The sequence below is a fragment of the Fukomys damarensis genome, unplaced genomic scaffold (assembly GCF_012274545.1).
Source record: "Fukomys damarensis isolate Sample0158 unplaced genomic scaffold, DMR_v1.0_HiC HiC_scaffold_38, whole genome shotgun sequence".
Classification (NCBI taxonomy): Eukaryota; Metazoa; Chordata; class Mammalia; order Rodentia; family Bathyergidae; genus Fukomys; species Fukomys damarensis.
In genome coordinates this window covers 35756223-35771413 of record NW_022900950.1, presented here as the reverse complement: position 1 = coordinate 35771413, position 15191 = coordinate 35756223, and the positions used below count along the sequence as shown (strand labels likewise).

At 37.6% G+C, this 15191-nt stretch overlaps 1 protein-coding gene across 6 annotated transcripts in view; it reads right to left on the bottom strand.

The window, feature by feature from the left end:
* The window catches only part of Fry (FRY microtubule binding protein), a 353736-nt gene that overhangs the window by 184116 nt on the left and 154429 nt on the right, over positions 1–15191 (bottom strand). For all 6 annotated transcript variants that reach the window (XM_010623889.3, XM_010623892.3, XM_010623891.3 and 3 more), the window contains one exon: positions 4481–4534. In XM_010623889.3, coding sequence (XP_010622191.1) covers positions 4481–4534 — 54 coding nt within the window. The remainder of the gene's footprint in view (positions 1–4480; positions 4535–15191) is intronic.

The window sequence follows — 15191 nt, the reverse complement described above, 5'->3', positions numbered from 1 at the left end:
GATATAAAATATGAAAGACAAAGAAATATGACACATTACCCTCTGAAAAAATATATATTTAAATTCAAACTGGAAAACTGGCAAATTTAAGAATTCCACATTGGAAAAGTATCTAGCAGAGATAGACAATATTACTCAACAATAACTATTCCCTTCTTTGCTGTTTTATCATTAGCAGCAAAATTTAATTAAAATTGGTATACCACCTTAGGTCCTGTAACTTGAAAATCTATGAATTCTCATCAACTTACTTTTTCTTGACTTTTATTAGTACATGTTTGCAGTACAAAATGATTATATTCCCTGTAGGGAATTGGTACATGTACGTAACACATTTCAACTCTCTTCTTCCCCCCTCCCTCTACCCCTCTTTTATTTTTCCATCATCAGATTTATCTTACAAGAACTATAAAGTTAATTATCATATATAGAGATTTAAAAACAGACTAATAGGCCAAAGAACATGTAAAATGATCATCAACTTAATTTTAAAAACCAACAAATTAAAAAGCAAGAAGCATAGGGTTTAAAGTTTGAACACATGATTTCAGTCTTGGCTGCTTAGGGCTTTAGTCGTATAATATAGGGCAACTATTCTGTGAGTCATTTCCGTTAAATGTAACACTTGAGAGAAGATGATAGTGATGGTGGTGTGGTGGTGTCTCCTTGGAGGTGTTGGAAGGATTGAGCCACGTCAGGTGAGATAATATGTCAGAAGCAGCTTAGTAAATTATAAAGTATTACATTATTATTTTTCTTTTTATGCATTTCCAGTCAGAGGAAAATGAATCATGAGCTTATTAAGTGGAGGAGGGAATAGTGCCACGCAGATCAGGCAGCAAAGCAGAGGAAGCTCAGCTTTATTATACTCTATCATTCACACAAGTGGTATCTAATAAGAATAGATTGAGAAAATATCCTCTCAAAAGAAACCTGTTGGATGTTATTTAAAGGATGTACAAAGTATAGCCCCTGTTCTACGGTACTTATGAATTGTTACTTCTATTACTAACAGTTGTAACTAGTCTGTAGCCAATAGTGTCTGTGCAACTCTAGCAACTCTAGGCTTTTTCCTCTAGACAAATTTCTGTGGGAATCCAGATAAAACCTATTGTTTGGAATAAAACAAACATTTATTTCATTAAATATACCTACTCTTGTTTCATACCAAAAGACCTAGAGACCATGTGATACATTCATGGCCTTGCCAATGGCACCACAATTCTTAAAATTTGTTGAAGTAGCTGATATACCATGATCTTAAGTTTGTGCGACTATAGTAGTAAAAAATACCCAAAGCTAGATAATTTATAAAGTACAGAACTTTCTCACCATTCTGGAGGCTAGAGTTCAGCATAAGGGAACAGTAGGAGAGGTTAGCACCTGGTAAACTATGCTTTTTCCCAGAAAAAGCATCTGCTTCCAAAATGGCACTGTGAACACCAGTCCTCACAAGATAAAGGGACAAAGGGGAAAAACTCCTTTATCAAACCCTTATATAAGGCACTTAGGGAGCAGGCAATGGCCTGATCAAATCCCAGAGGCCCCACTTAGTACTACCACACTAGTTATACTTGAATTCTGGAGGAAAAACATTTAAATCACAGCAGATACTTTTCAAAAGTTTGCTGACTTTATTCATTGAATCCACAGGTGGACCAACTTTAATCAAATTTCTCTGTTGCCTGGGAGTCTTGCTATTTTTTCTTTTTTTAATCATGAGAGACTTTGTAGATTGTTCTCTCCCATGGTTCAGGTGTGACCTTATGATTTTAGGATAAGAGAACAATGCTATTTGTCTCTGGAAAGCTCTCATTGACCATCATGTTACTGAGTCACACTTAAGGGTGTCTACTACACAGAGCAATGGCACAGAGCAGGGATCGTTCAGACTTAATGCACAGGTGGGCCACCTGGGGTCATGTTAAAATGAAGATTCGGCAGCTCTGGGGTGGCACCAAGAGTCTGTTCATCTAACTGCTCCCAGATGATGTTGACCACATGACTCCAAGGGCAACACCATGAGCTTCATGGTTACTGTAAAAGTAATCACACTGATTAAGCACTGAAGGAGGGAACTGAACTCAGGTCTGTCTAATTTAAAAGACAATTCTTTTTTTTTCCAGCTTTAATTGAGTTTATTGGTACATTTTAGGGATACAGTACAGTTACATTCATTGTTGGGATCTTGTACCTCTACATGACAAGTCTTGATTCTCATTTTTTCCCCTTACCTCTGCCCTCCCTTCACCCCCCCTCCCCTCCCCATCTACAAACACTTTATTATCATCTTTTCATTCTCTCACATTTTTCTTTTCCCTTTTTGCTCTTCCCCTACCCATCCCACCTTCCCTACACCTTTAGCTTCTTTCTTCCCATTTCTAAATGTCAGTAATCTTATTAGAATCTTATGCATTGTTGCAGATTATTTACACCAGGGAAACTATTCGGTATTTATACATGTGTGACTTATTTATTTCACTTAGGAGTATATCTTCAATATGTATCCATTTTCCTATGAATGAATCTATTTTCTCATTCTTTATGGCTGAGTAATATTCCATTTTATAGAAAAACCACAACTTCTTTATCCAGTTTCCAACGGATGGGCAAATAGGTTGTTTCCAAGATTTAGCTATTACAAACTGTGCCGCTATAAACATGGGTGCACATACTTCTCTGTGATATGATTCTTTTAGTTCTCTTGGAAAGATACCCAGCAGAGGGATGGCTGGGTCAAATGGAACCTCCAGTCCAAGCTCTTTGAGGTATCTCCATATTGATTTCCATAGTGGTTGCACTAGTCTGCATTCCCACCAACAATGGAGAAGGGTTCCTTTCTCCCCACAACCCCGCCAACATTTGTTATTGTGTGATTTCTTGATAGCAGCCATTCTTTGTGGGGTGAGGTGGAATCTCAGTGTTGTTTTCATCTGCATCTCTCGAATGACCAGTGATGTGGAACATTTTTTCAAATATTTTCTTGCTGCTTTTACTTCTTTGTCTGAGAAATGTCTGTTCATTTTGGATGCCTATTTTTAAATCGGGTCTAAAAGACAATTCTTTTCCACGATGTTGAAATGCAGAAATACAACAGTGAATAAAAAAGAATTGTACGTAAGCCTAATTATTTCAGTTAACACTACCTTCCCTATCTCCACAACACTGACATTAAACACCATGTACATATTCTGCAAGGTCCTCTGAGAATCCCAGACTCTGTACGTGACAATAGCAAGTGACAATATGACTAGGGAAGAGGACACACAGAGATGCACCTACCCTCTGACTCAGTAGCAGTCTAGAATGCAATTCTAGAAAACAACCAGGTATTCCAGCAAAATAGCAAGTGCAGGGTCACACCTGCCTCAGCAGGCTGACCATGAGCAGGATTGTGTGAAGTGACTGTTATAGAGTAGCTCATAACATAAAAAATGAGGGACTTTGTCTCCAGAGCATGATGCTTCTGGATCCCACAAATCTGGGCACGTACAATCAGAGATACTTCCTCTGCATTCCACATTTAAGGTGATTTCAAAGCCCTGTGAAAGTATATTCTCGGTGTCCTCCAATTGGACCATTAAAAAACCACCCTACATAGACCAGGACATCACACATACCATGGTGCAGCATTTTGGCTCTGATGTTGGCACAAACTGGGTTTTTTTTTTTTTAAGAAGATGCCCATCCTCTTTCTCATCAGCTGCAGCAGTATAGGAAACACCACAAACACACTCCAACTACCTATGATGTTCTATTATCCATCATTTTCAAGGAGACCTAGAGCCTTCCTGAAGTTATGGAACTAAGATCTCACAGATCCCGATTTCTTGCTACTACCTACTATTTAGAGTTGAATGTAACTTTTACTACTGGTAGTTCTGACCTGTTCTAAAGGACTTTCTTTGCATTTATTCTGCCTGAAATTGCTAATTTTATGTATTTTCTCTTATTAGAACTAAGATCCTTTACTTTTATAATCATTATTGAGGTGCTTTCTCTTTCACAAGATTGTGAATTCTTGAAGGGCTGAAGTTATCCTAGATTTTATAAACTGGTGCCTAGCAACATGTCTTGACAACTGTAGACATTCAAATCATGATAGATGAAAGTATGAATAAGCTCTAGTGCAGAGACCTGATCATCATATAATATCATTTATTAAGAAGAATGTGAAGTTTTGGAATGAAATTTCCTTTAAGCGATCTTTTACCAGTTACTTTAATTCTGGCATACAAAGATGTAGGAAACAATTAATTGAGGGCCTACTCATATTATTTCCACATTTGCTAGTTCTTTTAAATCAAATCAAAAGGCATCCACAGGACATTCATAAAACCCAACTGTAAATGTTGCAGGGCACAATTCGTAGAAGCACATACTTGTATCTTCTTTGAGGAAGCTCCTCACTACAAGAGTGAACACCCAGGGCTTGCTTTTTGTGCATTTTGATATATACAATATATTTTATACTACATACTTGATCAAACTGTGGGTCTTCTCCCCGCTGTAGAGATTTTGTCAATGGCTTTTCCTACAAAGAAAAAGAATATATATAAGAATAATGTCATTATTGTTATAATTTTCTCATTTATGCCTCCTTTTACAGAATGCTGGTCATTTCTGTCCTGATTCTTGGTAGTCACTCCCTCACCCCCACTTCCTGTTCTGGGGATTGAACTCAGGGCCTCCATTGACTCTAAGTCACCAAGTTGCTCAGGCTGGACTTGAACATTCAGGCCTCCTGCCTCAGCCTTCCAGGGTGCTGGGATTACAGCTGTGTGCTATCATGCTCAGCTTTGGTAATCATCTTCTTTGACCAAAACATAAAGAATCTGATACTCAGGGAAATGAAAACTGAAATACAATGATGTATGACCTCATATTTATTAAAGTGACTTTTACGAAAAAGATAAAAGATAAATGTTGGTGAAGGTGGCGTGAAAGGAGAACCCTTCCATACTGTCAATGGGATGTAATCAGTATAGCTATTAAGGAACACGGTATAGATGTACCTCAAAAAATTAAAAATCGAACTGCTTCTCAGTATATAACCAATGGAAGTGAAACTAGTAGGTCAAATAGTGTTTGCAGGCCAATCTTCATGGAGGCATGATTTACAACAGCCAAGATAAAGAATCAAAGTGTCTATCAATGGATGCATGCATAAAGGAAACGTATGTATAAACACAATGGCAAATTCAGCCTTAAAAGAGACGCAAATACTTTTAGTTGCAATGACATGAATGAACCTGGGGCTAAGTCGTAAGAGATATACAAGGAAATACATTGAACAATCTTACTTATATGTTGAATTTAAGAGTCAAAGTTGGGGCTAGGGATTTAGCTCAGTGGTTCTGCTGCCTGCCTCCCGAGCACAAGGTCCCAAGTTTGATCCCCAGTACCAAAACAAAGAGTCAAATTCAAGTTGATGTGGTGGTGCACATGTGTAACCCCAGCATTTGGGAGCCTGAGGAGGGAGAATTGTGAGTTTGAAGTCAACCTGGAGTATACAGTGAGACCCTGTCTCAAAACAAATGAACAAACAGGAAGGCAATAGAATGGTGGTTACCAGGGGGTATTGAGAGGTAAGTGAGGAAGGGAAAAATTGGTTAATGTAAGACAGGAAGACAGGGTGTGGCCAAAAGTAGCTGGGAAAGGAGGCCTGGCAAGATACACGTTCAAAACATGTTCAAAAACAGTTCGCAAAACCTGCATGTGGACATCTCGTGAGAACTCCAGCAGGTTTTTGATAGTATGACCTACACACGATGGCAGTGTGGAAATATGAAAAAGAGAGAGTTGATATTTAGCACTCACTATCGTGCTTCTTCACAGTGGCCCACCTTACACTGTAGGCTGTAGTTTTATTTTCTCCTCAGCCCAAATTTGCTCTGAAGAGCCCATTTTCCCTCTACCCTTCCGTACTTTGTCACTGTTTATGCTTGTTTTGTTCAATTCTTTAAGCGAGGAAGGACTTAGAAATCACCTCTAGAAGGAGACTCCAGCACCCAAAAATTTGATAACAATCTGGGTACAGAATTTTCACTAGACAAGAGCAATAAATTCTGGAAATTTATTATATAGTATGGTGACTGTAGTATGTGATCATGTGACCTGAATGTGTCCCTAATATTCACATGATAAAAACTTTATCCCTAAGCCTATCATGAGTGGTAAGGCCTTGGGGAGTGATATGATTATAAGGACAGAATCATTATGGATGGAATTAAGGCTGAGGCAACTACTTTGTCTCCACCTTCACAGGCAGAAGCAGCAAGAAGACATCATCTATGAGGAAGAAACCCTCGCCTGACATCAGGTATGCTAGTACCTTAATCTTGGACTTTCCAAGTCTTCTGAAATGTTAGAAATAAACTCATTTTTTACAGATTACTCAGTTTATGGTAATTAATTATACAAGTCTGAATGGAATAAGAAATCAAGTTGATCAAGTTCTCACTGGGGGACAAAATACCTAACACTTGAAACTTAAAGAGGGGAGGTCTGTTCTGAGTCACTGTTTTGGAAGCTTCGGCCATGCTCAGCTGGCTCTACAGCAGCAATGGCACAGGGGAAGAGCATGGCAGAGCAAAGATGTCCACTTTAACGTGGTGATGAAGAAGAGCACCGGGGCAGGGCACCAGTGAGAACTGTCTCCTCCTTAGGCGTGGCTCAGTAGCTCCTTTTCCAACTGTGCTTACATTCAGCTACACAAACATCAGTGATTAACCCATGACCCAATTCTCCATGAATCTCTTAATTCAGTTGAACTGACAATTAAAGTTAACTAGCACAGACATGTTATATACTTGAAATTGCTAAGAAAGTAGACTTTAAATGTTCTTACAAAATATATACACATACATACAGATGAGTAGGTGAAGTGAGATATGTCAATTAGCTGGATTTATTCACTGCACAAAGTATACATATATCAAAGTATATTGTATATCATATAAATATAAACCTATTTGTAAAAGAATCAGATTCTATAAAAGTTGTTTTGTGTTATGAATGGAAAGAATATAATAAAAACTATGGGATTAAATTAAAAATTTTTAGTATTTATCTTGGGACTTGACAGATAATAAAAAAGTTGAAAGTGATACAAAATTCCAAGTATTTAGATATAGAAATAAAATAAGGTTATTTATAAGGCTGTTGTTGAGGGAAAACTTACTTATCATACATTTACTAGGTGTAACTGGTGAATTCTGGGTATGTGATTGGCCTTGTACCACATCTAACTGGCTGCAGAAATAATCTCGGTATTGACAAAGGTCTATAGAAATGAGTGTCCCTAATCATCAAATCTTTGTTTATGTTAGAAGTCCTTCACTAACCTTGAAGCTGGACATTATACAATTACTTCTCCTTGGCTATATTTTTATGTTTTGCTATGGGTTATATAGGGGAAATAATATGGTCAGATACATTGGGCTCATGTTCTCTGAAGTTGAAGAATGAATTCAAAGGAACAACAGAGGTGAAGAGTAGGAACACTTTACCAAGAGAGATAGATCCCAAGAGACAGGAGGAGACCTGAATGTGGGCTGTCAGTGAGCCCACTGCTCAAAGGAAGTTTTGTAGGACAAAATCATAAGGTGGGTACAAAAATCACAAGGTGGGTACAACATGGTTAAAAACTATTAGCAACCAATAAGACTACAAGCATAGTTGTGTAGGTACTATTGATCCAACGGGGAAGCAGGTCATGTAGCAAGTGTACATGGAAAGAACAAGGGCCTTTTTAGGAAGGGAAGGATCAGGAGGTCTCGGTCACCCACCTGGCTCTGTTGTTTAGCTAGACTTTATTGGACCAGGTGATACCAATTACAGTATAATCTTAAATTTATTGCTTAGCCCTTGGGGAGGCATGTAGGCCTAGTTATTCCATCTTTATCTAGAGGCGTGGCCTGACAGATGCACCTCTAGCCACAGTTGTAATGTGTTCTCATCTTTTGCATTGACTCCCTTGAGGGCCCATTTCTGTCTGATTGACTATACTATTTTTACCTAACTTAGCTGTGTATAATAGAAGTTAATTCTGATCTTAAATTTCACTTTGGACTAGAAACCATGCCAAAACCAAAACCAACACACCAAAAAACACAGTTAAGTTTCACTTTGGTCAATAGAGATGCCCTAGAAAACTTCTTTTAATCTTAACTGGTCACACATACCCTCTGGCTGCCTCACTTCCACAAGGTGATATATCCAAGGCAGATGCAAGCCTCCTTCCCATCCATGGAGTCTTTGTTCTTGAAGCAACACACATAGTGGGCTCTTTCAGACATGTGGAATTTAAACCAGATCCTTGTGAATCAATAACTTGTCTCACTGTAGTATACTACATGTATATTCATCTAAACCAGTGGTCGTGAACCTATGGCACTTGTGCAGCAGCAGGCTGTTCCTATCATTGAAATCTCTAAAAGGTTCACCATCACTGAAAAGAGAATACTGTGTTCTTACTGTGCTAAGAAGCCTTTCAAAGTATGTTATCTAGAACGGACTAGATGTGAAAGATCGAGCACACACTAGGTCTCAGAAAGTAGATAGAAAAACAAGGAAAGAACAACATGAGTTAAATAAACAACAGATTCAGATGATTGCACAAGACAAATTCGGCAGTCAAAGTGAAAACATTTCCCTTGTAAATAAAGGTTATACTATCACCTCCTGAAGTTCTTTGTAAAACCAATTATAATACAAAAGTGAAAATTAAATAAGTGAAAACAGGTGGCCTTGGATCTCACAAACATCTTTGGCACAATCCCAGTATGGGCATTTGTATTTGGAGTTTTCTTTATTCATTACTCAACCGTTACTAGGGTTACATAGGTATCATGCCGGGTAGAATATTGAACAAACAATTACCACCATTGGGGACAAGAATTAGTGCAAACGTCACCAGTGATCTCTTACAGGTGTTATCTCTATTTGTTCATCTTGAAGCCTCAGTTCAAATGCCATTTCCTCAGGGAAGCCTTTCTTTGAGTTGTCCCCAAGAGTGAGACTACTCACACCCTCCCTATGAGACTGCAAATGCTCTCATATTTCCCCTTTTACATGCTTATCAGGGTTCAAAGTCATACCATAGTGTTAAATCATGCCTTAAAACTTCTTTGTGAATGATTCTCCAAGTCTGTGTCACTCAACAGAAAGCTCCACACAAACCAACCTCTACCTGTTTTTCTCAACACTTAAGTCACAAGGTGGAGCATGGCTACACGTCTGCTGGTGTACAGTTTCTTCAAATATGAGGATCCCCGTGTGTATTTACATTTATATAGATTTTTGGTAAGTTAAAAATGTTTTATACTTTCATCGTGGCAAAATATACACAACATAAAATTTACCACTTTAATCATTAAGTATATTTGGGATGTGGTTCTATCATCCACACTGTTTACGAAGATGCTGTTTTCATGCCAGAAATTTTCAAAAAATTCTTACAAAAACACATTTACACCCCATGTGAAGAGGATAGTAATTCTATTTAAGAATCGATTAAAACCACACATGATCACAAAGTTAATTCCATGGCTTTCATGATTTTAAATGGCTTGGTACTACAGCAGCAACAGTATTTCTTTTATATACATTAGAAAAGTGGGAATGCATTTTGGGAGACCATAAGTTCAGCCAAAAGCTAATGCTTGGTGCATTGGTGGGTCTGCAGACTCTTGCGACGACTCACACAAGTCCACAACTAGTAATCTACAATGCAATTCCCTTTCACTGTTAAAGAGGATCCTGCTACAATGGGAGAAGGAAGGTAACCATGTCCACCCACATCCTGAAACTTCTCAAGACAAATGGTAAGGGAAGTTGATAACCACAACACTTTATACTTATACATCTTCATGTACATATTCAAGAAACAGTTTACAAGCCACACTTTCTCTAGTAGGTCAAGTTGATACCATAATTGTGACCATACAGGACAATCAGGTTCATCAGCCAAGCATTCAGGTTTGACACCTCAGTAAAATAACACAAAGATTTCCTTGACTATTTATGAACAGATATGCTGTCTTAATTATAATTCTTCGAAGGTTTGGTGCAAATGTTACTTACAAGATTAAGTTCCTCCCAAGCTTTACCTGACCTGTTAATCACCACATGGTAATTTCTTTGCACATGTTCTGGTCAGTATGTCCATCATATGGTGAGTTGTTTGCCTTCCCACGCCCCTACTACACAGCTGAAACTTATTATCAGGGTTTGTTAAATGGCTGAATTATACCTATGCACTTGGAAAGATGTCACAGAGAATTAAGTTCACATTTAAACTCTACCAAGATTATTTGTTCATCAATATAGATTTTATCAGTGTTAGGAGGATTAAGAATAAACCTGGGGAAGGGAATATCACATCGGTAAAAGATTTTTTAAAAATGAAGGAGGGAGGAAGGAAGGAAGCAAGCAAGCAAAGGGAAGAGAAAAAAGAAGAGAACTGAAATCTGACCACATTTTTAGTTTTAATTTCCAATTTTCAGGAAATACAGGAGTTGGAGGAATACATACTATTCCAAAGGGCTGAAATAAACAAAATCCAAAGTGGAAGAAACTGTGAGAAAGAAAGATGTTTCTTGAGTAAATACGTTGGAAGAGGATTTTTTTTGTTTATTTTATTTTATATTTCTAGGGATGGATTCCAGCACCTCACACATGCAAGTCCAATTCTCTACCTCTGAGCTATATACCCCTGGCCCTATTTGTTGAATTTTTTAATTTTATTATTATTTTTTATTTTTTGGTACCTGGGATTGAACTCAGGACCTTGTGCTTGTTTGTGAAACAGGCAGCAGAACCACTGAGCTAAATACCCGGCCCTTGATTTTTTTTTAAAAAAAGATATTGTAGGTTGTCTTTTAGCTCTGTTGATGGTTTCTTTTGCAGTGCAGAAGCTTTTTAATAAGATGAGATCCCAGTTGAAATGAACAGACATTTCTCAGATAAAGAAGTAAAAGCAGCAAGTACATATATGAAAAACTGTTCCACATCACTGGTCATTCGCGAGATGCAGATGAAAACAACACTGAGATTCCACCTCACCCCACAAAGAATGGCTGTTATCAAGAAATCAAACAACAACAAATGTTGGCGGGGTTGTGGGGAGAAAGGAACCCTTCTCCATTTTCCATTGTTGGTGGGAGTGCAGACTGGTGCAACCACTATGGAAATCAATATGGAGATACCTCAAAGAGCCTAGACTGGAGGTTCCATTTGACCCAGCCATCCCTCTGCTGGGTATCTTTCCAAAAGAATTAGAAGAATTATATCACAGTGATATATGCACACCTATGTTTATAGTGGCACAGTTTGTAATAGCTAAAACTTGGAAACAGCCCATTTGCCCATCAGTTGGAGACTGGATAAAGAAGATGTGGTTTTTCTATAAAGTGGAGTACTACTCAGCCATAAAGAATGAGAAATTAGAGTCATTGATAGGAAAATGGATACATATTGAGGATATACTCCTAAGTGAAATAAATAAGTCACACATGTGTAAATACCAAATAGTTTCTCTGGTGTGAATAAACTATAATTGTACATAAGACCCTAATGATATAATTGACAATGTAAAATAGGAAGAAAAGGGCTAAAGGTGTAGGGAAAGTGGGAAGGGTAAGGGAAAGCTAATAAGGGAAAAGAAAAAAAATACGAGAAGATGAAAAAATGGAAATGAAGTGTTTGTAAATGGGGAAGGGAAGAGGGGGTGAAGGGAGGGCAGGGACAAGGGGAAAAAATGAGAACCAAGACCTGTCATGTAAAGGTACAAGATCCCAATGATGGATGTAACTGTACTGTATACCTAAAATGTACCAATCAACTCAATGAGAGAGAAACAAAGCTATTGTAATGTGTGATTCTTTTCAGCATACTGAATGAAGCAATCTGCTAAAAAGAAAACCTAGCAGTTTGAACATTTACTGGATATTTGATGATGTTAAGAGTTTACTGTTAATTTTTCAGGTGTTATAATGGTACTGAACTTTCATTTTAAAAAGAATCTTTTATTTACTTGTCATTAGTCTTGTAGTAATGGAGCTTGAATCTGGGACCATTGGAATAAGCAATATCCCCAACCTTTCTAATTTTCATTTTGAGACAGAGTCCTGTTAAGTAGCTAACCAAACAAGAGCAGAGTTTTTGGAGATGGGGAAAAGGGATCAGAGGGACAAAGCAGAGTGAGGGAAAAGGGATCAAAATGATCAAGATACATTTTATACCAATTCCTCAAAGAACGTAACTAGCATGTATTGCAAACATACAAGTAATAAAAATATAAATAAAATTTTTAAAGTATCTTTTTTTGAGACACATACTAAAATAATTAGAGATGAACAGTATGGTTTCTAGCATTTGTGAACCTCTGTATCTGTGAGTCCTGCATTCACAAATTCAACCAATAGCACATTAAAAATATTTTTAAAAAAACTACATCTGTACTGAACATGGACATATTTCTTTTTCTGTTTTGGTACTGGGGATTGAACCCAGGACTCTGAGTTTCAAAGCAGGTGTAGGCGCTACTGAGCTAAATCCCCAGCCCACATTATTTCTTTTACGCTAAACAATACAGTGCAACAACTATATATGTAACATGTCTCCTTTGGTATTATAAGTCATCTAGAGATGATTTAAAGAATACAAATGTGTGCAGGTTCATGCAAATAGAATAGATGTGAGCATGTTGAGGAGGCACCTGGAACGGATTTCCGGTGGATACTAAGGGAAGATTAGTGTTTGCCTCAAAAGATTGGAAGGAAGGTCAGGGAGTGTGCAACAGATTGGCCATGAGCTGATCACTGTTCAATATGAACAGAGTTCATCATGCTGTTTTGTTTGAATGTGTTTAGGCTTTAATTCTCCACAGTAAAGCAAATAACAACTAAAGACAGTCATGATGTATCACTTTTGCCATTGTTATTGAAAAATAAAAAAGCTTACCATATCTCACTTCCATGGATGGCACAATCCATTCTCAAACCTATTTCCACAGCACTTTCCAACATTTTGTCTTTTCCCAGCAGAGTCACAAGGGACCCATTCCCTGCCCCCTTTTCCCATTTATAGATACTAGGGTGGCAAATATCTTGTGCTGCATGAGACACCAAATGGAGTTTCCCCATCCCCAATCAAAGAGCACTGCTGTCCAACTCTTGGAACAGGCTTTTCTCCTGACCCAAAGAATTCAGGTAAGTTTAAGTATTTTTATAGAAAAAGAGCAAGGTCCCCTGTTTGGACTTCTTATTTGACACCATGGGGGATTCCAATCTCTTCACTCTTCCCTTAAGAAAACATAGACAAGAAAAGTTTGAGTCTAAATCTACCTAAGAAGGGCAGAGGGAAGCTATCAATTCACACTTTCGTTTTCAAACAATTTGTGTGTACTAGAATTTTGAATCAGACTTTTCACACTATGCATCTCTGTAATCTCCAAGAAGAAGGATGATTCATGTAGGACAGGTCACAGGCAGTGAGATGTCTACAGAGATTTGTATATTAAAGTCAGTTTTATTTGAGGAACGTAAGTTCATTTAAGAAATTATTTTTAACTTGTGACTTTGGAATTTTGGGGCCCACATATTTCAAGTATGACCCACATGTGTCAGATTTCAATAATCTAGAAAGATTATACTGCCCTCAATGATATTTCAATAAATATGTTTAACCCAATAATAGCATGGAGTTACTATGAGATAATTTAAGTATTTGAATACATTACAAACTTTGCTTTAAACGCTATTTTAATTTTTTTTTTTTAGCTAGTATAATAGCTGGATGCAGGCATTAAGTGTATGGACTTTAGAATCTGAAAGATTTTAGATTGGAGCCTTAGTCACTCATTTACAACCCGTGGTCTTTACTTAACCTAAGCTTTAGTTATTTCTTAGGTAAAATAAGGATAAATTATACCAATCTACCTCATAGAACTGAAAGGTGAATGGCATAAAGTCCACAGTAGTTGGTTGTCATTGATATTATTAAAATTTCTTTTAACATTAGTATTGGAACTAGGTAAGATTAAATTGTGTGCCCTCTTTAATAATGGGCCAGAGCTGAAATTAAGTCCTATGTATTTTCCTGATGTGTTGCATACTCCCACTAACATTAATTGCAGCTGTAGGTTCAGCTTCTCGAAAGCTTCCACATGTAACTAGAAAGTCATATTATAGAAAACAGGGAAAAAACAGTATAATGAGTAATATCCTTTTAAAAAAGTATAACATTATTACAATGACTAATTCTCCGTAGGTAATTTAGAGGAAACATTTTAATTTAATGGGGGGTGGCTATAAAAACAATGGAGTTAAAACAACAGGTGCAACAACAACAAAACAGCTACTAAACTACTTTAGTCTTTATAACATTTTTGATTATAAGAACATGTTTCTGAATAATTAACTGAAGGCTTTGATACCATCAGCAGTGAAATTTTACCATATACAGCTGGCCCGAGTAGTTAGCACAGAATCCCAGAAATGAGCTACTGCAATTATGATCTCTCCTCTTTGCCAGAACACAGGGGGCTGATGAGCAGTGTGTTGCTCAGGATCTTGGCAATGGTGTCCCATGGAGTAGAGGGCCGTGGATCAAGCTGTTGCAAGGCCACTCCATCAGCTCCCAGCAGCAGGCACCCTACTGAGGTCTGAACCAAAGAAAAATGGGGCTGTCACATTTTTCTCTTCAGATTTTACTGATGCCAGATTGGATTTGGCTTTGGAAAGATATCTAACTCAGTGAGACTGAGGACATAGTTCTATCACACACAGTGATACTTCAGTTGTCGAACAGGTCCAAGCTTGAACTTTCCACCACTCCAACAGCAAAGTTAAAAAAAAAAAAAAAATCTGCTTAGTGTCATAACTTTGCTCGATAGTTCAACCAAAAATCCAACTTGAAAAATCCTATAGAGGAGAATGAATCATACTCCACAAACACGAAGGGGTGATGTTTCAGTCGAACTCCCCCCACGCTCACTCAGAAAACATAGAGTACTTGTGTCAGTGAAGTAATGGCAAACCTTATAAAGACCAAGTACCCAAACCTGAACACTGAGGTTTTCATTTAGAAAAAAAAAAAACAACAACTCATACACTTGGCTCATGTGCCAAGAGAGAGCTCTGTGTGCCTGATGCAGCATGTGTGCCATAGGTTCAACGTCACTGTTG